General features: G+C 41.7%; 2 protein-coding genes across 5 annotated transcripts in view; one reads left to right on the top strand and one right to left on the bottom strand.

Annotated features, from left to right (window-relative positions):
- Nucleotides 1-9,767, bottom strand: part of DNAJC24 (DnaJ heat shock protein family (Hsp40) member C24) — a 39,919-nt gene extending 30,152 nt beyond the window's left edge. For 2 of the 3 annotated variants that reach the window (XM_029583140.1, XM_029583142.1), the window contains exons 1-2: nucleotides 9,641-9,767; nucleotides 9,076-9,211 (exon numbers count right to left, since the gene is read on the bottom strand). In XM_029583140.1, coding sequence (XP_029439000.1) covers nucleotides 9,076-9,183 — 108 coding nt within the window. In that variant the 5' untranslated portion in view covers nucleotides 9,184-9,211; nucleotides 9,641-9,767. Of the gene's footprint in view, nucleotides 1-9,075; nucleotides 9,212-9,489; nucleotides 9,611-9,640 lie in introns of those variants that run through there. The other variant, XM_029583141.1, reaches the window with a different exon arrangement.
- DCDC1 (doublecortin domain containing 1) overlaps nucleotides 9,764-24,488 on the top strand; it is a 351,456-nt gene continuing 336,731 nt past the window's right edge. The window contains exons 1-2 of one of the 2 annotated variants that reach the window (XM_029583130.1): nucleotides 9,764-9,950; nucleotides 17,288-17,391. The gene's annotated coding sequence lies outside the window, so the exon portion shown is untranslated. The remainder of the gene's footprint in view (nucleotides 9,951-17,287; nucleotides 17,392-24,488) is intronic. The other variant, XM_029583129.1, reaches the window with a different exon arrangement.

Raw genomic sequence — 24,488 nt, 5'->3', positions numbered from 1 at the left:
AAAAATTGGATGTTTATTTTATTTCTTTAGAGTGTTTATTTCCTGCCCCTCCAAATAGTCCATGGCCATTCTTTCACTGGACTCTACTGGAGATGTCAATTGCAATGGTATTTCTTTCAGCGGTCTCTGCAAACTCCCCCAGGAATGCCCTGAAGGCTTCGGGATACTTCCTTCAACTGCTGGCCAGAGCCATCTTCCCTTTCTGGATGGATAAGACAATCTGAACCTAGATCCTTTGCATACTGAATAAGTTGCTTTGCAAAATATTTATACCATGGGTACATCACTGGCCACTTTTCTTAGTGCTAGAAACTATATCCAGTTTGGGAAACGCAGTACCTAGTCTGAGACACGGAAATGCTAGCTCTAAAATGATTGTATGAGCTTTGTGGGGGTGGCTGATCGCTCTGGTTTAAATCGGATTGAGCTGAGAGAGTGAGTTATCATTGAGGGATTGCTCTGAGATTGGGATAAGGTAATTTAGGAGTTTTATCGATAGGGTGGGCTGAGAAGGGGAAGGCTATCAAAGAAATGCTTTAGATTGAGGGTGGATTGGGTTTATTAATGAGACTGTATTTGTGATGATTTGATTTGGTGATGTAGTATTAGTTATGTCTATATATGGGATTTTTGTTATGGGGATATTACATCTTATAGTGGGGTTTTAACACTTAAAATATAGGTTATTAAATATAAGCTAATAAATATTTATCATGCTGGCTATAAATTTACAGATCTCATGAAGATAATGACAAGCAATCTAAAAAAAACAAAACTCGAGGAGTGATCGAAGGTTTAGCAGGTAGGATTCAATGCCAAAAATTGCATTCACGCATTTGGGGGTGCAATCCTCCAAAGGAACTGTATGTGATGGGGGCAAGATTGATGTGCATGGTCCGGGAGAGAGTCCTCAGTGTGATTTTTATTTTTTTATTCCGCTTTCTCAGGTTCCTCAAAGTGATAGTGTCTATTGACCTGAAGGTAGTGAAGCAATGCGATAAGGCGGTGGCGGAGGCCAGAGAGATGCTGGGCTGTCTAGAGAGAGGCATAAGCAGCAGGAAGGAGGCGATAATCCCCTTGAATAGATCCTTGGTGAGGCCTCAGCTGGAGTACGGACTTCAGGTCTGGAGACCGTATTTTGAAAAGGAGAGAGAGACAGGACGGAAGTGGGACAGAGAAAGGCAACCAAAATGATGTGGGGGGTCTGCACCCAAAGGCTTACGAGATGAGACCAGAAGACTTAAATGTGTTATCTCCCGGAGGAGAGACAGGGAGATACGACACAGATTTTTAAATACGTGAAAGGAGTAAACGATGCACAAGAATCCAACCTTTTCCAATGGAAAGGAAGCTGTAGAACCAGAGGCCATGATCTGAAACTCTAAAAGGGGTAGACTCAGGAACGTCATCAGGGAATATTTCTTCATGGAAGAGGTAGTGGATGCATGGAATGCCCTCATGGAAGAGGTGGTGAAAAACAAGAATGGTAATGGAATTTAAAAGGGCAGGAGATAAATGCAGAGGATCCCTAATGGCCAGAGGATGGAAATGAAGAAAAAGAGTAACCTGCATAGAGAGGCAGCTATTGCCCTTAACGGAAGGCAAGGGGCAAGTTACTACCTTAAGCAACCTGCTGAGCAGACTGCCATCCTATACTATGTTATTACTATGTTTGCCTCTGCTGAGAAAGTCGACCTCATCCTTAATGGGCTTTATTGCATCTCCCTTTATTTTAAACAAAATCACAATTTAACTCAACAACCCTTTACATTTAAATGCTTGTTTATGGAGGGGGGGGGTGTTTGAAATATAAACTAAAAGCATAGGATCACACATAATACAACACGTTGCGGCCCTTCTATATGAAGGACATAGCCACAACACAGTGCATCAACTGCATGCAAATCCTTTACAATAAGGTCACACGGAAGAGAAGCATATCATTTTCCTCACTAATAACTCTTCTGCATCTGAAAAGCATTCTATATCATCAGCATCAACACACAGCAAATTGTTTTTAACTAGACAAAGCATTTTTTTCTTTCATTTTGTAGGTTTCGCCCTTGTAAACAGCAATTTCCATATACGCAACAGCTGCAGACAAATTTGAAGACAAATCTGCATTGACCCTCAAATACAAGGAAATATGAAATGAGAACAAAATTTCATAGTGATGGAAATTAACAATGGTGTTGAATTAGTGTCACAGATTTTTTTTCCCCTGCCACTATAGTTTTAGCATTCATTACTTTGAATGGTGTAAATTCATATCTACTTTATAGCCAGCGATGCCTTTCATAAAATGGAATAATTACAGCTTCTTGGTGCGATGCCAGCAACATCCATTCCCTGCGCTTTCTTTACTTAACTACTCGCATACATTCCAGACCAGGAAACAAGTTGGGGAAAACGGCAGGCCTCTTCGGAGTCCCCCGAAGTTCCCGAAAGGGGAGGCTTCGTGTTATGCCCTTCTCCCATGTCCATGTAGTTCCTCCACGCTGCGCCGCTCCTTGACCGTGCATGACACTGCCACTTATGCATCCACTGAATGGACAAGACATGGTGTCTCCTTAAAGCATTCTTTACCTTGTACACAAAGAACCACGTAAAAAGGACTGGTACTGCGCCACAAAATGATATATTTTTTTCAAAGACAAGAAAGCACTCTGTATATCCAACCGTTCTAAAATGTATGCCGTAAATCTATTGGTATAAAACTCTAACCCCTCCCCACCAAGTGCACCGAGCATATTTTTCCAAGACAAAAAAAAAAAAGAGCAAATGCCATAGTACATCTGACCCTTAATGTCAAATAAGACTTTCTAAAGATGTCTTTCACCATAGCTGACTCAAAGTTTGATACTGTACAGTTTGATACTGTACCTGGGAGTCATATTGCAATGATTCCCAGGGACAGTATCAAACTGCATGCCAAGGACATTCTTGGTCCTTTATCAGAGTGCGTTTCTGCTGGACTCAGTGGGGTGGCTGGGTGCATAATATAAAACTCGGCAGTCCGTTTAATATATGGCCTTGACAGAAGAGCCCATATAACATCAGCCTTGTACAATCTACCCTGGCTTGCAGCTTCTGCTAGAGTCCAGTACAAGGGGGCCTGTTTGCTGCATAAAATGACTTTCGAAAAAGCATTGCCATGGATGAACAACCCCTCAAGATCTTCACTCTCCCAACAAAGGGGTCTGCCGCCCTCTGTACGTTTTGCCAGACTTGCAGAGACACAAGCACGAGCTTTTTTTTGTGGCTGCTCCTGGACAACGGAACGCTGCTGGAGACCCTACGGCTGACCACATGCGTAAAATCTTTTAAACAGATGCTGAAAACCTTCCTTTTCCGACGGGCATTTCCCTGATATGGCCTAACCTTTAGCGGGGCTCGGAAATTGCTCATCTTGAATTTGTGTTTTGTGACGGGCGTGCTCTCACTTCTATGCAGGTTTTGTTCTGGAAGCTGCTCAGAGCTTTTGCAATTGGGTGGCCTACACTTATATTTTAAATAAAATAAATAAATAAAAATACATTTTAAATAAACGCCTTGAATAAGGCAAACTGAAGTACCTCTGCCATTGCTGAAACATGTCCGTGTCTTTCCGTCCAAGGGTAGCAAACTGTACTATCAAGTCTCAGATATGCAAAAAGAAAGAAACTGCCAAGGAAAAGCAACTTTACCAATTAAAATAACACCATTTAAAACCAGAAGAGGGAGGTGACAGATGGAAGCTGTCACTCCTGAGAAAAATGAAGTTTGGGGGGGGGGGGGGTGAAAAAACATTCACAAAAGCGAGGAGTTTACTTTGAGTAACAGGAGAGATGAGGGAAGCAGGTATGAAATGAAACAGAATGTAGGCAAGTCAAAGCAGAAAGAGCTGGAAATCTATGACCACAAATCCTTACAGTCCAAACAATAAACGTTCCATTATCTCCAAGCCCCCATGGCTATTGTTGTTATTGCCAAGATGTGGCCTGAGGCCCATGAATGAGACATGGCCATAGAGCTGCCAAATCCAGCACAAAAGTACCCTAATCACAAAACCACTTAAGCGAAATTCAGAACACCACAGCCAATGCGTCAACAGATGTTTCAGCAGAAGTTCGATCTTCCAATCCTGGGGATCCTCAAAAGACGTGCTGCCCTCAACAGGAATCACAGTTCAACTTGTGACTTTTTGTGACCAACACGAAGCATCTGAAACAGATGTTGTACAACTGCAGGAGCCAAAAGGGAATAACCTAAAATGTCTTCCGCCCTCGAGCCCAGTTGAAGGCATCTCCCATTCAGATAAAAGTCTCTCTCAATTTCAGGGTGGAGAGAAAATCCTAGAGGACTAGCAGATCTCCAAGAAGATCAGATCCCAGGGGGAGCTCTCTTCCCCAACAGGATCTGCTATGCAGAGACATGGAGCCACTGGGCCTATCCCAGCCATGGTGACTTTCCTAGCCATCTTCCTTATTGGAGAAGACCTTACCTTGAAGCATAGCAGTCGCAGTCCACCTGGTCCTTAGGATCCCCTGGGGGGTCCCTCCACCACTGGCAAAGAGGGATGAACTGACCCCCAGAGTCGATTAATAGAAGCTGATAACACCAACAGAAGAACAGCAATCCCAGAGGAAGACTTGTCCTGCCATCAGGCTCTAGAGTGTACAGTAGAAACGGTTAAAATTCAGTCGAGATATTACTACAGCACCCCACTTGATGCAAGGCATCCTGTTGCAGAGAAATGTCAGCAATAGCCAAAGCTGGGAGATCACTAAAATCCCCTGAGCCCAATGAAGACTGCAGGGGGACAGAAATATCCGTGGGAAGCTGGCCCAAAATAGCCAATGCCCCTGCCAAAGTCAGCATGGAACAAGCTTTCCCTGCAGCATGCTCAGTCTGAGGTTCTGCCAATGAGGCCTTCCCAACCAGCTTGGTGGGTGGCACTGGAGCTTGCTAGATGCTCGCGAGCACTCATCTACGGACTTTCCCGGCCACATACCGGAAAAACATAAGGGCTCTGAAAAAGAAATTGCCTGCCTGGAGCCACCTGTAGCACAGCAGCAGCACTGTTTTCTTCATGTTGGCACAGAGACATCCGACGGTGCAGTGAAGCAGAAGCCGACGAAAGAAGCCCCTTCTAAAGCAGGACCCTTATCCCTTGGGTATGGAGATTGCAAACAGGCTTCCTGCAACCTGTATTCGCCACCAGAAAGGCCCTTCCGGAAACAGCACAGAGTCGCTGCTATCTTTGTGGGGAGTTCAATCTTTTTTTGAGCTTCTTCTTAAAGCAAAAAGGAGGGAGGAGGGGGTGCCAAAGGATTCACTCCAAAATACTGGACAACTTTCTTTTGACTCTGGTTTTTTTTAGATAGAGAGAAATCCTCCCCCTCACTCCAGGCTCTACCAAGACCCCTCTGGGGCAAGGCAGAACCAGGAGCCTGGCCCACAGCAACGTCAGTCTTCTAAAAAAAAAATCTTGCTGCAGCACCGGGGTCCCTACCATCAGCTGAAGGCAGTTTCTTGTGTTGCACAACCTATATGTAGTGGCAATGATATCATGGATAAAGTCTTTGTGCTTTGTCTCCATCTGCTGGTATGGAGACATAACCCACCTGTAAGGATTCACTGTACTAGTATAGCAAAATAGTACGGAAATGCTTTTAGTATCCATTTTGTATGCCGCTCTGGGTAGCCTTTTTATTTTTAGGTACTTCAAAATGGATTACATTCAAGTACTATAGGAACTTCCCCATCCCCAGTGGACAATAGAGGGTAAAGTGACTTGCCCAAGGTCACAAAGAAAAGCAGTGAGATTTGAACCCTAGTTTCCCTGGTTCATAGTCCCTTGCTCTAACCTATCAAGGGCCCAGAAAGCAGTTCTCCATAGACAGAAGAATGTATTTACCGTAACATGCAGCCATTATCTGATGGCACCAAATGGATCCAACTCTTTAGCTAAATAAATAGAGTTTTTACTACTCAGCATTCACAGGAGTTCCCACACATTTGCTGTCTCATGAGCCACTCAGTCCACTGTAGAGTTTAGCTTTAGCAGGTAGTTTACTCTCCAGGAAGGCAGGTGGGTAAGCATGACAAATTCATCCTGCTATGAAGAACCCAGTTTACGATATGCAAACTTGCCTTCTCTGTCGAAAAGCAGGGCTAAATTAGCCATGACACGTGGCATCCCAAACCTGAGGGTTGCAAATGGAGTACTTACTGGAAACTCAACCTGGACCCCTCCTGTGAGAGTGGACTACTGGATGAACAAGCTGTCAAAACTGCTTGCCCAAAGTTACTGTCACTTCTTGATAGATTGTCCAGACTGATGACCCAGTTGCAGCTTTGCAGATATCGTCAATGGACACAGCTCTTAGATGAGCCACTGAGATAGGTCTTACTTTATGAGACTCAACACAGTCTGTGTTCTAGAGGCCAACCACAGCATAGCAATGTGCGATATAATCTGCTAGCCAGTTGGACAACATACGCTTGGCAACAGCTATTCCCAGTCTGTTAGGCTCGCAGAGGTGAAAAGTTAAGAAGTCTGATGATGTGGTTGAGTTCTCTTCAGACAACTCACCAAAGCCCTTTTATAGGCTAGGGAATGGAAGACCTTCTTTCCTTTACTTGCATGAGGTTTTTGGAAAGAACGTGGGCAAACCAATTGCTTGATTCAAATGAAACACAGAAACCATTTCCAGTAGAAACTTGGAGCGAGTGCAAAGCACCGCTGTGTTTAGAAAAATTGAGATTCAGAGAGTAACGAACCCATGCTTGTAATTCATTGTATCTTCTAGCCGAAGTGACAGCAACTAGAAATACCATTTTCCAGGTAAAAAACTAAAGGAAGTCAACTCCAGAGGCTCATAGGGAGCTTCATCAGTTAGGCCAAGATGACGAGATTCCATGGCACCGGTGGCTTTGCAACCAGAGGTCTCGTATGCCACACATCTTTCATGAACTTCGACAGAGAATGGATAGAAAGCAGCTTTGGCACCGAGATACACTCTGACCAACAACATCCGAAGCAAATCTTTCAGAGCACAGGCAAATGGATTCAAGGAGCCTGCCTGACACCAAAAGGAAAAATGGTTTCACTTAAAAACAGTATGCTTGTCTGGTATTGCTTCCTGGCTGAAATCATGTCATCCTCAACCTCCTTAGATAGTGACAATGATGAGGAAGGGAGGTTTGGATGATATGTAGGACCCTCCTTCGTTAGTAGAGCTGGATCGGATTCCAGAGGTATCGGTGGATGGACTGACAATCGCACAAGATAAGAGAACCACACTTGTCTGAGCCAAGCTGGAGTGATGAGGATAAGAAATGCACCATCCTCACTACTCATGGAAGTGGTGGAAAGGCATACAGATCTGCATCACACTTGAGCAGAAGAATGCCTGGAGCGGATTTGAACTGGAAGAATAGAGCAAAACTTGTAGACTTTCTTGTCGTCTTCCAATGTGAATACTGACTGACTTGACAACTCCGGGGATCAAATTGTCTGCTACATTCTGGTCCGGGGACCATTCCTGGGGATGAAAAATCCTGTTGGGGATTCTGGAATGTTAAGTTGCTTGGAGAAAAGCTCTGTGATTGCGATACCACTCCCAAATATTCAAACTTCTGGCAGACAGTTCAGGACCCAGTACCCCTTTGTATATTATCAATTTGGAACAGAACTTCCCTGAAGAAAATGCGAGAACACTCTCAGCATATGGCGAATTGCTCATAGCTCCAAGAGGTTGATCTGAAAATGATGCTCTTTTTGCTGACCATATCTCGAGTTCAGAAAGGGCCTGTGTGCATGAATCCGTCATCAAAGTTACCTGAGGCAAAATTCGAAGGGGAGCATCTATCTCCACGATCTGTGGATCTAGCCACCAAAGAAGAGCCTTGTCATCTCTTTAGTAACCTTCATAGAGTGCAACAAGGGCTGGAGCAGCTGATCTGACTGGATGTGAAGGCCTCAATGGAGAACTCTCATGTGGAGGCAAGTCTAGGGTTCCACATACACTACAGCCACCATGTGCCTGAGGACAACTAGAATTGCTCGGGCCAGGACTTGATCCCACTCTACTAAGTTCTGAACTAGTGCTTGAAGACAGGATGCCGGATCTGATGGAAGGAATGCGTTCTCCTTTAATAAATCTATCCAAGCCCCAAGGAATTTGATTCTCTGGGTCAAAATTAGGTTCAACTTGGCAAATTTGATTATGAATCTGTGTTAAAAGCAGGACCTCTTTTTGTATTGATGTCTACCATTTTGATCAGTATCACAAGATTACAGAACATGAAGGTTAAAATAGAAAAATTAAGACAATATAAACACTGTAGACAAGATACCCAATTCATAAAACAGAAAACACACAAATTATGTTCACTTTTAAACTGTAAAAACATTACAAAAAATAACACTCCATCTTCCATCAAACATGGCATGGAAATTATTTAGAAAAATTAAGCACCAGTCAAAAAATTTTAAGTAGTAGAGAATTTTTTCCTTACTTTTTTCATTGTTGGTAATTTGTTTAATTTTGTTTGGCATTTTTTTAAATATTTTTGTTTTTACTTTAAATTTGTTTCTTTGCCTTTTTATTTTTTCAATTTTAGACACCCACGTGACGTGACCAGTCTCCCAGGATTTTTTCATCTTTGCCATCAAGACTAATATGAAAGTGAAAAAGAAAGATTTCTACTATAGCCTGATTTATAACAAATTAATTTTGTAGCACTCTTATTTTATGCGCAATATTAATAGGTGGTAGTTTAAAACTGCCAGCTTCAATTTCTCAAAAACAATTAAAATTAACATTAGGGGAGTGCTAGCATGCTGCAGAATCATTCAGTTTTGTCACTATTGATTGTCATAGTCTGATTGACTCATTTTGAAGTTGAACAATTCTACATTATGTAATGCATTAAACACATAAGGAATCCATGTTTATTATTTTTCTTAATTTAGTTAGTAAATATTTATATATATATATGGTACAAATCTAGCATTGTTATTTTTCTAAATTGCTTAATATTTTTATGTCTACTTCTGCAGTTAAAATTAGGTAACATTTCACTTACCAGTAATACTAGCTTTTGATACTTTTGTTTTATTTCAGTCAAGCTTTCTGTAGATTCTGCACCCAGAATGCTATACCAGTCCTTGCATGGCAGATCTTCAGAAGCCATTGGACTTCAAACACATATCACAGAATGTCTAGATTAGAGAAATAGAATTCTTTATTATAATTTCAAAAAGTTACATTTAACAGAAATTCAGACAAAATGTTTAACTTTCAACACTAAGGTGATGCCAGACTATATGTAAAAGTAAGATGAATAAGCTATTGTATTACATTATATGTTGTAGAATTATTTAACCATCAAACCAACAATCACCACTGATGTGCATAAAACCACCAATTGTACAAGACTGGAAACTAAATGATTCTCCCTAGACAAAGTCCCAACAGATTGGGACCGAGCAGCACTTACAGGACAGTGTGGGCAAGCTTGGATTTGTTACTGCGTGCCCGTGCTCAGTGTTGACAAGCAGGCAGTTATTCCGCCAAACTTGTCCGCTTTTTAAATGTATAAGCGATTGTTATTTCTGCACGCACGATTGTTAGCAATAATAACACACTACCTCCTTCCTTCTGGCCTACACCGAGAAAGACCGAGGGACGCATGCGCACCGACACGGAGACATTGCCGGCGAGAAGAGCTGCTCCTGGCATCCAGTAGCTACTTCCGGTCTTACAGCGACTAATAATACTGCGCATGCGCACTGCCGGCGGCCACTGTTCCCGAACCGATCCCAGGTTGACTAACAACGTAACGCATGCGCCCTGCTGGCTGCCGCTGCTCCTGCTACGGCGGTCCTGCTTAGCTGCAAAGGGCAAAGGAGATTTCTGTGTAGTAACAACGTTGGACTGAGATAAATTAACTTGAGGGTGGTAAGAAATATGTAACCGTCTTTACTGCGGATAGTATCTTTTTATTTCATGACTATCTTGTGCCATGCTGTGAGTGCGCACCGGGCTGGGGTAGGTGACTGAGACTGCACCGGCATGGAAGACCCCAGGCGCGGGTGAAGGGCTGGGGAGGGGGCCGCTGACGATGCTGTGAAAGCATGGTGACGGGTTCTGGGGCGACTTAATGAACACTTCTGGTGGCCTGCGGTTGCCATGGAGACGTGAAGCCCGAGCATGCGCGTTGTGGTTCCTTGAGTCCGGAAGCGTTGAAGTATAGGTGTAGGGGCGGAGGTACAAAATACTGTACTTCCTCCTCAAACCAAGCAGGGAAACTACGTCTCAGAACTTGTTAGTCAAGCTGTTTTTACTTGCATGCTGGAAATCAGTAATATTTTAGATTTTTTTGAATTACAAACTGTTTATAGTCATCCATATTTTGGAGAGAATGCCCATCCATTTGAAAGGTAGAATAATAAGTATACTGAAATAGGGAATGGGGGGACCTTACGTTTTTGAAGGAACTGACAGTTTGATTACTGGAAGTAAGGAAAAACTGCTTCATACATAAGACAAGCTCTAACGGTGTGGAGGCGCAGCCTAGTGGTTAGAGTAGTTGGCTAGAAACGGGTTCAAATTCTGCTGCTGCTCCTTGCAATTCCCTTCACGTCCATTACCTCAGGTACAAACTTTCAGGCTGATGCAATAATCTATGCATTAATAGCTAACCTGGATAAGTCCATATTTATCTGGCTAGCCTGGAGAATTTATCTTTTTGCCTGTCCAATGCCAGATAGCCATGCTGGAAACTTTAATCCACCTCTGACCCAGGCGTAAAGTTTCCAGCTTTAACAAAATGTGTTTTCAGCCAGCGCACCTCTCTGTATTGAGAAGACATGCTTAATGCCCTCGTTAGCATGGAATTTCTATGCTAGGGTGCTAAACTAACCATTTTTGTGAATGCTCATTTTGTGAACTTAAAACTCGTTGCATTGGCAGTAAGGTTTATGCTCACAAAATGAATGTTAAACAGCGGGTAAACCTGTGTGTTCAGCTTAACGCTTGCGTCTGCCTGTTTTGGGTTTTTTTTGGGGTTTTTTTTAGTAAATTTTCAAAGAGGTTAGGTGTGGAAAATTAGCAGATGTGAATCTGTTATTTACTTTTTCAGATAACAAAAGAACTAGGAGGCATCCCATGGAGTTAGCAAATAGCACATTTAAAACAAATTGGAGAATTCTTTTTCACTCAACACACAAGTTCAGGAATTTATTTCTGGAGGATGTGGTTAAGGCAGTTAGTATAGTTTGGTTTAAAAAAAGTTTGGATACATTCCTAGAGGAGAAGTCCATAAACTGTTATTAATCAAGTTGACTTAGGGAATAGCCACTGCTATTATTGGCATATAGTAGCATGGGATCTATTTAATGTTTGGGTACTTGCCAGTTATTTGTAAACTGGATTGTCCACTGTTAGAAACAAAATACTGGACTGACCCAGTATGGCAACTTCTTATGTTCTTATGCGGCCATCTTGAGACTCTGATCCTGCACATTTTTTATCTTCAGGACGCCTCTGGGGTTTTGAATCCTCCAGATCCTTCTCTAACTTTTCTAGATCTTCTTTAGACTGAGCTAAAATCTTCCCCCTGAGGGTCCCTGTTTGGTTCTCCTTCACAGACCAGGCAGAGGAAGCCTGCAATGCTGGGTACCTACTTAGCCCTGTAAACAAAGCATGATCTTCCTCTATGCAATTTTATAATGCTCCAGAAACAGCAAAGAAAACCAAACAAGGCACAGGCGCTGTGTGTTAAGATTCCCCTTCCCTGAGATGAACAAACACATTCATTAGATGCCCTCCCTCAGCTTTGCGCACATACAACTGCAGCAGAGCAAGCCCTGATGCTGACTTTCCACTCCACAAGGAAATAAATGGCACAGCCGCTACTCACCACCTCCAGAGATCCACTACTGGCTGCAAAGCAGACCCGGCATTATGCCATTTCTGCTCTTTCAAACCTTAAGCATTTATTTATTTATTTATTTATTTATTTATTTAGCTAGCTAGCTAGCCAGCCAGCCTTCAACAGAGAAGAAAGAGAGAGGGAAGGGAGGATCAGGGACAGAGAGCAGTTCTGCAGGCCTTTTTCTTTTTTTTCTTTTTTTTTTTTTTTAAGGGCTACCAGATTCATATGGATTCAGGAAGTGTTCACTGGAAGTTCCACAGACCCCTAGCATACTGGGATAACTCCCAGGAGCAAGGCCTGGGAGAATGCTGTCACTGGGGAAAATCAGTTCCTAGAGGCATTGTTCCAGGAGCAACAAGGACTCAACCAGGCCAGGGAGTTTGTCTCTTTCTTGTGTCCGCAGTTACCAGAGACAGAGAATGCTGAATTGGACTAGGACCACACCTCCCTTATAGCCCATAGTTAGGTCATAAAAGAGGTCTGTCAGCTGTGGAGGTTAGTGTAGCTGGTTAGAGTAGTTAGTGTAGCTGGGTTCAAAAAAGGTTTGGATAAGTTCTTGGAGGAGAAGTCCATTAACGGCTATTAATCAAGTTGACTTAGGGAATAGTCACTGCTATTACTGGCATCAGTAGCATGGGATTTTCTTGGTGTTTGGGTAATTGCCAGGTTCTTATGGCCTGGATTGGCCACTGTTGGAAACAGGATGCTGGGCTTGATGGACCCTTGGTCTGACCCAGCATGGCAATTTCTTATGTTCTTATGAAATCCCATACATAATGACTGTTCTAGCAGGAAGAAACATCCTTTGTGCAAGAGGATAAAGGATCACCTGGATGGCAGATCCTAGCTCCCAAGATCACCCACAGCCACGCTAAGGTAATAGTCTCCTGCCAGGGGATCTTGCTCCTGTAAAGCAGCCTAAGGGCTGTTAGACTGGAGTTGGAACCACTCTACTATATCCTTGAAGGTCTCTAAATATCTTTGTCTGCCACCCTGGCCTCCAGAGATTGTGCATTTATGCAACCTCCCACCAAAAGATAACCATATATGTGGCATTTGGTGCAACAGACTGGATAGCCCCGCTCTAGCTTCTGGGCTTCTGTCTGCATCTTAATTTGTTACTAAAGTCTTAAAAGCTGATTAAGGAGTGGGTATATTTATTTAATATTTATGTATCTATTGATTTAAAAAAATTGCCCAAAGTGACTGTGACTTTAGTATTTTATTTATTAGATGTCTTTTAAAACTATAGATTTTAAATTTGATAACTTGGTAATTAATGATTAGAGAATGACCAGCAACAGAACTAAAACTAGTCAATCACTGAAAACGGGGTTAATTGAATATATTCTAAATCACTAATTGTTTATTATCTCCACTAGGAAGAAAGTCTTCAAAATAATCTGTATATCAAAGAAAAAACCTTTTCATTAGTCTTACTTGTAACTGATATATTGTTAGTCCAACAAAAAGGTGTTGCCTACAACTTGTTCGCTGACCCTTACTTTTATTTAAATTGCACATAATGTATCTCCTTTATACTATAATTTACATGGTTGAGGCAGGTTGGTTAAAAGTGCTAAGTTGTAACTAGACAAGTCCCTCGATCTGTGACTCTGTCTACCAGGCCCCTTCTCTTCCTCAGATATTACCTTTATAGAATAAATTAGTGTTCTTTTTATTTTTAGATACTTGTCAGTTACAGCACATTTTCAGAAAGAAAGGCTAGATCACAGAAGCAGAGATATAAAAAAGCATGTTAAGCAGAAACACAGCAAAGGGAGGCAGTACCCTGTCTGTATTACTTATTAAATACAGGAGCAAATAAAAAATTTACATCTTCTCATTGTTATAAATTGCTCACATATGATAACAAGTAGGATACTAGCTATGTCCATATCTGCATACATGAGTACACTGATCTGATATTGATTGAAAATTGCAGTAATTATTTCAGAATGAGTCTATGGTGCCATCTAACAGAGGCTCTGGTAGAACAAGACCTGTGACCCAGAGACACGTGGTCTCCTCAACTGGAAAACATTCAGGATATCTGCCCCCACTCCTGATGCAATAAGCCAATGTTTAATGCATCAGGAGTTTTAAAAGCACACTAACCCAAAGAAGTGCACAGAAGACATGTTTAGCATGCATAAAATGATTTTTTTTTTTTTTTGCATAAAACACGTTTTCTGTATAGAAAACATTTTGTATGTACAAATGTGCCAAAATAACATTTTTGTGCAAAGCATATTCTCTGCATGAAATAATGTAATCTACCAGAGATGTGGCCTCCAAAGCAGTGCACATACAAGGCAAGACTGATGTATTCCAACTAGAGCAGAGAGACAAATCTTCTGCTTGCTGTGGCTACCTTCCCCTTGGGTTGATCCCTCAGGTGCTGGTGGCCAACAGGAAACACAAGTCACACAGAAATGCAATGTAGATCCCAGATCTGGAGACATGAAAGCAGTCACAAAAACAGGACCACTGCAAGAAAACATGAAGACACAAAAGTGCCCACAGAAATAGTGTAGAACCTCTGTGGGGAAAACTGGATACATGAAGCAAGCAAGGTCCAAACAGGAATATTGGATACACAAAGCAATCTCGTCTTAAACAGAAACAAGAAACAAAGGACCAGGTGCAGACTGTGAGCCTGGAATATGTGTGCCCAAACAGGAACAAGATGGCCACCAACAGGAAATGTGGGCCATAGAGTGTTCAAGGGTCCCACCGAAGCCCTCAGCTGGCAGGAGGCAAGAACCGCCCCACAAGGCTTAACAAATATAAAACATGCTTTAATCGCAGAAAAATAGATTTATGTGCAGCTTGTGCTTTATGCACATAAATTCAGAGTACAGGAACCCTGAATACCAGGTTTAGCAGCCATAGACTAACGTTAACTGGAGTAACTTTACAACAGCTCTGACCAGGAATTCTGAGCATTAAGAAACCATGAAATTTAAGCCTACGTGCCTGCATGCACAACTTCTTGCTGCACGGAGAGTACAATCTGTGGGTAGAACTGTGCACACAGCCCAGCTCACATTATTGCATCAGACGCATAATTTGAGAAGTCTGTCTAGAGCTCTAATGTCCTTATCCGCTGCTCGTTCCCATATCTCCAGTTTTTAAGTTTAGAACAGAGGTCTGTAACTGTGCCATCCTCTGCCGGTTCGGTACTTGGTCTGCAAATCCATAGATTCCAGCAGTTGCCATCAACAGGAGAGATTTCAGTAACGGTCAGGTGTATCTCAGGCATAATAATAGCATAAAATATTTCATATCACACAACTTTTATGACATCTTCTATTCAGACCTGGGAACTGTCTGGAATTGCTGGGTCTCTGGGCTAACACTAAAAAATTCCAGATGTTTTTGCAGAAGCAGGGCCCAAGTGGGAAGGAGGAGCATCAGCCTTATGCCCAGAAGAAGCATGGTCAGCGTTGGCCGGTGTGGGCCTAAAGGAGGCCCACACCGGTGGGTTCAGTGGCGTAGTCATTGCCCACCCAGTTTTACCATCATGTGAGTTGTGCTGGGCCAATGGCAAAAAAAAATATATAAAACAGCATGGGCAGAAGAAGAGGAGGGATTATTAGCTTTGGTGCCATGTGGGCTGATGCTGAGTAAGGAGGAAGAGGAGGGATCAGTGTCCACACCACACAGCCGAAAAACTGAAGAGGCAGAGCGACGAGTGCTGCAGCAGTCTGGCACTGGGGCTTAGGACTGCTGCTGCTGAAAAGGACTTGAACCAGCTGGACTGGAGGAGAGCAGGATTCATCTTGGATGGACAAAGACCAAGCCGCTGTCTAGTTACGAGAGAGGCTGCCCTATAAGTCTTTTGACAAAGGCTGCTGGGTAAATGATGGGATTGGGGGTGGGAGGGAGGTTGAGAGAGTTTGTGAGAAGATGGCACAGACCGGATGAAATTCACTTGTTTTTTGGGGAAACTGCCTACATTTCTCAAAATACAGTTTCAGATGGACAGATGAAAGGCGAGTATTACTGAGAGGGACGGAGATTTTGCAATCCTGAGCAGCTAGAAGCAACAGAGCTGTGCTGCTCTTCTGGGCTGTTGTGACAACAGAGAGAGGGGAGCATGGCATTGCATTGTTGTTGTAACTATGCCTTTGATCTGTATGTCCGTGATAGTTTTGCTGCATTGTTTTCTGCTGAGCTGGTCTGGAATCTACAGTATGCTCACTCGGAGTTTGAGTGAGCGTGGGGTGCTTTGAGTTTAACAGATCCTGGTTTGGGTTTTGTGTCCAGGGTAGCGGATCTCACCCAGGAGGAGGATGTGCTTGAGTGGGGGGGAGGTTACTGGCCCTGTTTGAGTAGGGAACTCCCCCTCTTAGGGAAGGGGCCTGGGGGTTCTGACCTTGTGTTTTTGTTGCAAGCAGACAGTGAAACTGTAACTGTTTTCCACGGCTGCTGCCCCACCGGCCCAAAGGAGGATACTGCTGCAGCCATTTTCTGTGAAGTAAATGCTAGTGACCTTTAAATAAGGATGGGTATAAGTGAATTGAGGCCTGCAGCTATGTACATAGACTGAACCGAAATGTATAGGCCAAACAGCAGAAACATGAAGTCTTCGGCCACATGATGATCTTGGCAACTTCATATGAGACACTGATTCACAAGGAAGAGAAAAAACTGCAGTTGGTCTTCCATATCGGCCATCTGGGACACTGAGGACACAAGAACTGAGAACATGTCCTTGACGAAAACTTTGTATCTAGCCATGATAGCAGCTGTGACTGGGTATTGTTCATGCTGTTGATGAACTTCATTACCCAGCGTGAGAATATTTATGTGCATCTGGTCTTATCTGCATTCCACCAATCCTGTGTCTAAAGGTGGTGGTAACATCCACTCGAGATCAATGTTGGATCCTATGGAACTGAATATGCAATGAGGTTCCAAAAAGAGGAAAGATCTCTGAATTATACAAACTGTGGATCTTTCCCTGTGGATTAACCCAGGACATTTTCCTGAGGGATTTCTTTCCTGTGAAACCTGCAAGTCTAAGACTGAGATCCGTACTTAATATAACTTGCTCCATAACTTGGAAGCAGGTGTCTTGCCAACCTAATTCTTGAAAGAACTTTGGGAAAACGCTCACACATTCGCGCTCACTCATTCGCGCTCACTCATTCTCTCTCTCCCCACCCCAAATTGTAGGGTAGGCAGTGGCTATAGTAGATTAAAAGATTTAACTGGTAAAACTAAATAATTCATCTCAGCAGATTAAGGGAGGTAATCAGTTTTATTGTAGTTGCATAAGTATACAAGATTTAATACTGTTCAGGTATTTTCTTTTCTTTTGTTTTTGTCTAAAGTTTCTAAAATTTTACAGAGCAAAGAAATGCTATGAAAAATGAACAGAATTCATGCCATTATCTCCGAGTGAGCTTGCACTTGTCAATTAAGCAACGCCAAAGTAATTAACACAGCTGAAAGGTAAGTCAGGTTTATCTCACTCTTAACTGTTGGCAGGTTGTTGTTCACTTTTTGAAATGCACACTGTGAGGCCGCTGCTGCGTTCACAGCAGGATATCTTCAAAATTCATAAATTCTTAACTGGATCATTTGTTGATTCCAAGACCGTTTGTTTTATGGTCATAAAAACATACTATTTGAGGAATTGTTCCACATATTTTAATACTTACTGTGTTGAATGTAAACAATATAAACAATGTTTTCTTCTGTAAAAGCGAAATTTAATTTAATAAACAATTTTTTTCTATGATGGTACAAATTTTTTAAAATAATTCTTTATTATTTTTTTTATCTCTATTGGGCAGTAACTATATGTTTTCAACCAATCACTTACTTGGACTTACATCTAGTTACATTTTTATTGGCACATACTAATCCAATTTGCATATATTATTTATTGGTAGAATAGTAGGTTCCTTGCATTGATAACTGATTAATTTGAAAAAGCATGACAGATTTTCTTTTCAGGGAGCATCAAGAGGCTGTAATGCGCGGCCTCTAACACTTTTTTTCTAATTTCTCCAATTCTCAAATTTCATGTATAGATTGAATATTATTGCAAGTTCCTCTGACTTGACAAACAAAGTGCTGCTCTCCATGGAGTTACAGCAAGGCTGGTGGGAGGTATTATGCAGACTAGGTGGCCGTCGCGCCATGGTGCAACATGAGGTGGCATTTTTTGCAAGTGAGCGAGATCGTGGTCTGGGATATGGAGGTGAATGAGCTTGTGCGCTGGAGATGCGAGTAGCGACATTGTGAGCTAGAGAGGGAGAGTGGTCTCGTGACGGGTTGATAAAGTCATTGCCTAGGGCGCCTGGATACCTTCACACTGGCCCCGAGTTAGAGTGTACATTGTTAGCTCCTTCTATGACCAACAAGCATCATCATCAGTAGAATATTAGCTGGTGTTCCTCTGCACAGGGGCTGTAAGTACACCGAAGAAGCTTAATCCTGTATTCCATTTTGAGTTTCTAGTTCACACTTCAAAGCGTTCTACCTTTTTTTTTTTAGTTACTACAGTGTTCCAGCCCTGTTCTGTTTTATTTTTAGATCTATATTCTGAAGCACGTTTTGGAGCCAGCGTGCATGATTGAAACTTATAGTGGAATTAGAAAGTGAGCATGAAAAGAGCAAGTTCTGGATATTCGGCAGAAGTCTAGCGTCTCCAAATGGAAAGCCATCTTTTCTATAGTGAATCTGTGAATTTGCCAAGAAGAGCTGATTTGCAGGCTGCCACCCCTGCAGTTTGAACTACAGACAATACAGTTAAGCGTTTCACATTTATATGTGTGTGTGTAGTGAGTCCCCTTCGTGTAGTGTGAATTGATTTCGCTCCCCTGGTCACTCTTCAAGTAAAAGGCATAAAAGCAAACCTCACACCTGACCTGACTAAAGAGATTTGAAGGATAAAGAGAGAAATTCTAATGTTGAACCTCCTTTTTTTTTTTTCAGGTAGAGAATATAAATTACATTTATCTCTCTTTGAGAAGTTTTGTAAATGCTGATAAATATCCATTTCCCTCCTTAAGTTCTAGGTTTGCTACATCCTAAAATACTCCTTCTTCTTGACCCACTGCTGGCTCCAATGGATCTGCACTGCCTCTTGGCTCTATCTGGTATGAAAGTGTTGGCAGCTTTAGTTAGGCCACTGGCCTGCAGCTAGCCAGACCCCTGCTTGTTCTCTTCTGTTTCTAAGGCATCATCGCTCCTCCTGCAGCCCAGTGGATCAAACAGTAAAGAGACAAACTATGCCTTCTATAGTGTTTACCACTACCCTTGACTTCACAGCCTCCACCTTCTCTTAACTGAATACCAGTCAGCTTGACTGCCTCACAAATCCACTAGTCCTTAGTTTCAAGCAAATATGGATTTTTAGGAACTTCACAAGTGCAGCTTCCTGCCATTTTTCAATTTATTTTGCTGGTTTATAATCCAAAATGTTTTTTCTTTGAGTTGCCATTGGTTCTCTGTTTGTTACAGCAGGGGCTAGTGCCCATAGTTCATTGTCAAATGAGAAGCAGTGGTATTGATTAAATAAAGTGATAGTTTTTCATGTAAAAAAAATGGCTAGTTTTGAAGTGACTTTAGACAAGGCGTAGGTAACCTTTTTGAAGTGGTGGGCCAAGATTTAAATCAGGGGTAGGTAACTCTGGTCCTTGAGTGCCACAAGCCAGTTGGCATCCTGATCCACTACATTCCTTTTTCACAACTCTTGAATATTAATTTTAATTGATATTAAATTTTCAGTTTAAATATTTGAGTTGTGTAAAAACATGATTGAAACTAATTTTTTACGTGAGGAAAAACATAATTATAAAAAAGAGAAAAGTGTCTCAACCGCCCTCCCCTCTGCTTGCCAGTACAACCCCTATTAAGAAAACAGAACAGGCCAGGCTCCTATAGATCCCTAAACAGAACTACACGCTAGCTATCAAAATACCTCACCTTGGTCACATCTGCAGAACCCTACCAAACACAGAATAAAGTGACCATATAAAAGTATAAATAGAAGTATGCAGACAAAAACTGAACTGGAACTGCAACAAGCCAAACAAACATTATCAAATAAAATTAAGAAATATAAAACATCATAAATGTAAAACCATACCAATAGAATAAATATACCAATAGAATAAACTGGCGAACATCGGCATAACAGGAATTGCACTGGCCTGGTTCAAAACATTCCTTGGGAGCAGAGGCTACAAGGTTAAAATCCACAATAAAGAATCCCTTCGTTATCCTTCCTCCATTGGAGTTCCCCAGGGTTCCTCCCTGTCCCCCACACTCTTCAATATTTACCTTCTTCCACTATGCCAGTTGTTAACCAAATTGAACCTAAAACACTTCTTATACGGCGACGATGTCCAGATCGTAATTCCCCTTAAAGAATCCATCACAAAAACACTGGAATTTTGGGAAAACTGCCTTCAAGAAATCAACTGCCTCCTCACCAGCTTAAACTTAATAATAAATTCTTCAAAAAGTGAATTTCTTCTCATATCCCCGGAAAACAGTAACATCACGACGAATCAACCAGCCAACCTTCACATCTCCAAAGCAAGAGACTTAGGAGTTATTATTGATAATCGTCTAAACCTAAAATCTTTTATTAACCAAACAACTAAAAACTGTTTTCATAAACTACATGTCCTGAAAAGAATAAGACCACTCTTTCACTTTCATGATTACAGAATGGCTCTGCAAGCAATAATCTTCTCTAAGATAGACTACTGTAACTATCTTATTAGGTCTCCCCTCATCCCACACCAAACCTCTTCAGATGGTCCAAAACACGGCAGCCAGAATATTGACAAACACGAGGAGAAAAGACCACTTATCTCTAATTCTCAAAGACCTACACTGGCTGCCAATTCACTTCAGAATCATTCATAAGTCCATTACTATTATCTATAAAGCCATCCATCACCATGCTCCACTCAACCTACAAATCCCATTCAGAAAACATACTTCCACCAGACCCATCAGAGAAGCTTACAGAGATTCACTACATGTTCCACACACCAAAACCTCTCAACATATAACATTTAGAGACCGGGCCTTCTCAACAGCAGGACCATCTCTATGGAATTCCATTCCACCGGATCTTCGACAGGAAACGTGCCTTCTAACTTTCAGAAAAAGGCTTAAGACGTGGTTGTTTAAGCAAGCCTTTCCAGAACCCAACTGAACCTTAATTCACCAACAACCACAGTCAGACATTCTTTGAACATTTGTAAACAATTGCTCTTTCCGTTAAATTCATCTAGCCTTTCCTTCTTCTCCCAGTTTTGAACATCCCTGTTTTATTGTAACTGCAGAGTTTCTCTTCACTTGTTACAGTTTTAGTTTATTTGCTGTTTACACCCCCTGTTAAATGTAAACCAGCATAATGTGATCCTTATCTTGAATAGAAAAAAAACCCAATAAATAAATATTTCAAAATAGCCGCTGAATAGAATAACATCTAATAGTTAAAATCTCATACATTTTTAAAAAATTTTCCAAACATGAATAAAATATTTCAAAAGCGCATATGGATCAAATAACACCCAATAATTAAAACTTTAAGGATAAAAATACCTGCTCTCCGTACCTGGGAACTTTTGATTTCTAGTCACCCTGAGATTGTCATTAATTAGTTGAGGTGTAGGAGGGTGCACACCAACTTTCTCCTCACTTGCATACACCCACCCACATGCTCTCTCTTCCATATGCAATCACAAGCATGTTTTCTATCTCCCCCCTACATGCAAATCACACACATGCTCTTACTCTCCCATGCGCAATCACACACACAGATAGGCTCTCTCATACATACACTGGAGAAACACCCAAGACCTTGCTTCAGACTGCTTCTCCCACAGCATCCAAGCCTCTGTTCCAGTGGATTCACAGTGAATTTAAAGACTCAGGGATACATTCTCAGGGTCTGGGCATCTTCTTTAGCCACCAGAGAGTTGGGATTTACCAGCTGGGTCCTCCTCTCTTCAGCCACCATGGGATGGACTCCATGGTGGCCTGCCAGGCTTCTCTGTCTTCAGTTACCAGTGGGATGAAGTCCTCTGGTGCCACCAGGTCCTCTCTGTCTCTTCCACCACCGCCATGGGATTGGCTCCACGATGGCCTGCCAGATCATGTGTGGGTATCAGCAGGAGTTATAGTTAACCAAATGTCATTATCTGCTTCCACGGGGCCAGTAATTTGATAAGATGTTGCGGCAATGAAGACACATCAGGCAGGATTCATGGCAAAAAGGGCTGCACACTCCCGTGGGTCCCCTTTTATTGTACATACATCCATAGCATACAGATGTGCCATCACATCATTGGCTCTCTTAGCCATAGCATACAGACGTGTCATTAGACCATTGGCTCAGGAGGTGCGTACAGATCATTTCATTGGCTGCTGAAGCCTATACCATATATGTGTCTGTCTTCTGCCCTCAGCTGATTACGTGGCAGCCAGGTATCCTCTCCTTAGCAGTGGGGGTTAATTATAAGTTAAAGCTTTAAGATGTGCTAGTCTTGCTGCACTCAGTGCAAAGGTCAGAGATAAGGAAGTGAAGGTGTATTGAAATCGCTGAGTCAGCATGGTTTGCTAGCCACTGCCTCAGCTGATTCCCTACAGTTATAGTTAACCAAATGTCATTATCTGCTTCCACGGGGCCAGTAATTTAATAAGAGCTGCAAGAATGGCCTCACAACAGCAGGAGATGGTGTTCATTTAAATGCAACTCCTGCTTCCGGTGTGGGGGGAGTATTGCAATCCCATAGCAAGCTGCCTGTTTGATGCTTCAATAGTAGCGGCGGCTGGAGTCTCCTCTTAGCTCTATTCATTGCTGTGCCGTTGCTGTCATGCCACTAAAAAACAGACAAAAATGCCACGGGAACATCATCAGTCCTGTGCAATATGCTCTGCATGACATTTGATTTAACTAGGTCTCGCTAGCCTAAGTACGCTTTCTGCTGTCTCCATTATTACATATTAACTGACCCCTGATGAAGATAGGAACATAGATTCCCTGTAGGAGAGAGCTTTCCTTCCATTAGATCAGGCAAATGCTCTCAGAACCCTTGTGGACAGACTTAAATTTGGATTAGCCTACAGCTAGAAACGTTCTAGTTGTACTGTCGTTATTCACCTAATTTCACTAACTCCCCTTCACATATGGCTTCTGCAATGGAACAGCTAACTCAACCCTTGACAACGAAAGTGAGAATTTCACAAGAAATGAAACAGGAACTGCACTGGAGGCTAGACCCCTACATCCTTTAGGAGGAATCACCACTACGTGTGCTTCTTCACCAAGTAACATTGGTGATGGATGCTTACACAAACGATCGAGGGGCCATACTGGGTCCTTTCAAACTTGAGGAACTTTGTGTTTCTATGAATGATCATTTCCAATCAACCTCCTAGAACTGAGAGCGATCAGATATGTTCTAACAAATTTCACTCACCCCTTTCAAGGGAAGACCATTTTCATTCAAACCAGCAACCAAGTAGCCATGTTCTATGTGGACAAGCAGGGAGGCATAGGGTCATGGACTCTTTCTGAATCCTAATTAAAAAAACATAAAATATTTTAATATTATATACCTTCAGGGAGCATTTCAATCTTATAGACTCTGTGATCCGTCAGGGTTAAAATCTAACTATCAAATCCCTAGCCCTGTTTAGGAGTACACAATTACACTAGGCAATTCTGGTAGGTAGAGCAAAAACCTTCATATTATGAAACACAAACGGTTAATATGTTCTAATATAATGTAGTAATTTTTTAATTTTCTGGATCAGGTGAGCCAAGCAGAGAATTCAATGCATAGCACCCATAGAGCTATGTTTTAATCATTTACTATATATAGAGTCTGATAATAATCTTAATGAATTCATGTAGTTGAGACAAATGAAATATATTAGAAATGACGTATTTGTCCCTTGCAAAACCTCTTCATGTCTTTTTGGAAGAATTTAGAGCTTAAGAAATGTCAGTTTATTGTAACACGTTTTACTGTCGTGCATTGTACAAATCTTGCTGTTTGGAGGTAGTGTAGCATGAGTACATGTGATATGGCAGTTGCTGTGATAATTGCAGGTTTTTTTTTTTGTTGAATAGAAGCATAAATATGTTGTGTGAAAAGCATAAACATGTGAGCATTTTCTTTTTTGTCTTATTTTTTTCTAATATATTTAATTACTGCATTGTTGAAAAATTTTCCCTTTCATGCTGCAAATAACCTAGTCAGTTAATTGTTACTAAGCCTAAACTCTTGTCTAAATGTAGTAAAATATATTTACAAAAATGTTATTCTTTTCCTGGAATTTTCTATTTGTTTAATAATTTTTCTAGACTGCCTTTTCGATATCAAAAGATCACCTAAAATGGTGTACATTGATTAAATCTCTCTTCCTTCTGATTACAGAATTGGTAAACCTTATTCATTGCAGAGTTTGCAGAAAAGTCAGTCAGACTGAACCCACACTAGCATACTGGGACTGCATTTATTGATGTTTTCCAGATGTTAGACTCCCAGTTAACCTATCATTTTTCATGA

Source organism: Rhinatrema bivittatum, chromosome 17 (assembly GCF_901001135.1).
Source record: "Rhinatrema bivittatum chromosome 17, aRhiBiv1.1, whole genome shotgun sequence".
In the NCBI taxonomy this organism is placed as follows: Eukaryota; Metazoa; Chordata; class Amphibia; order Gymnophiona; family Rhinatrematidae; genus Rhinatrema; species Rhinatrema bivittatum.
The sequence above is the reverse complement of the archived record's forward strand: the minus strand, read 5'-3'. Positions and strand labels throughout refer to the sequence as shown.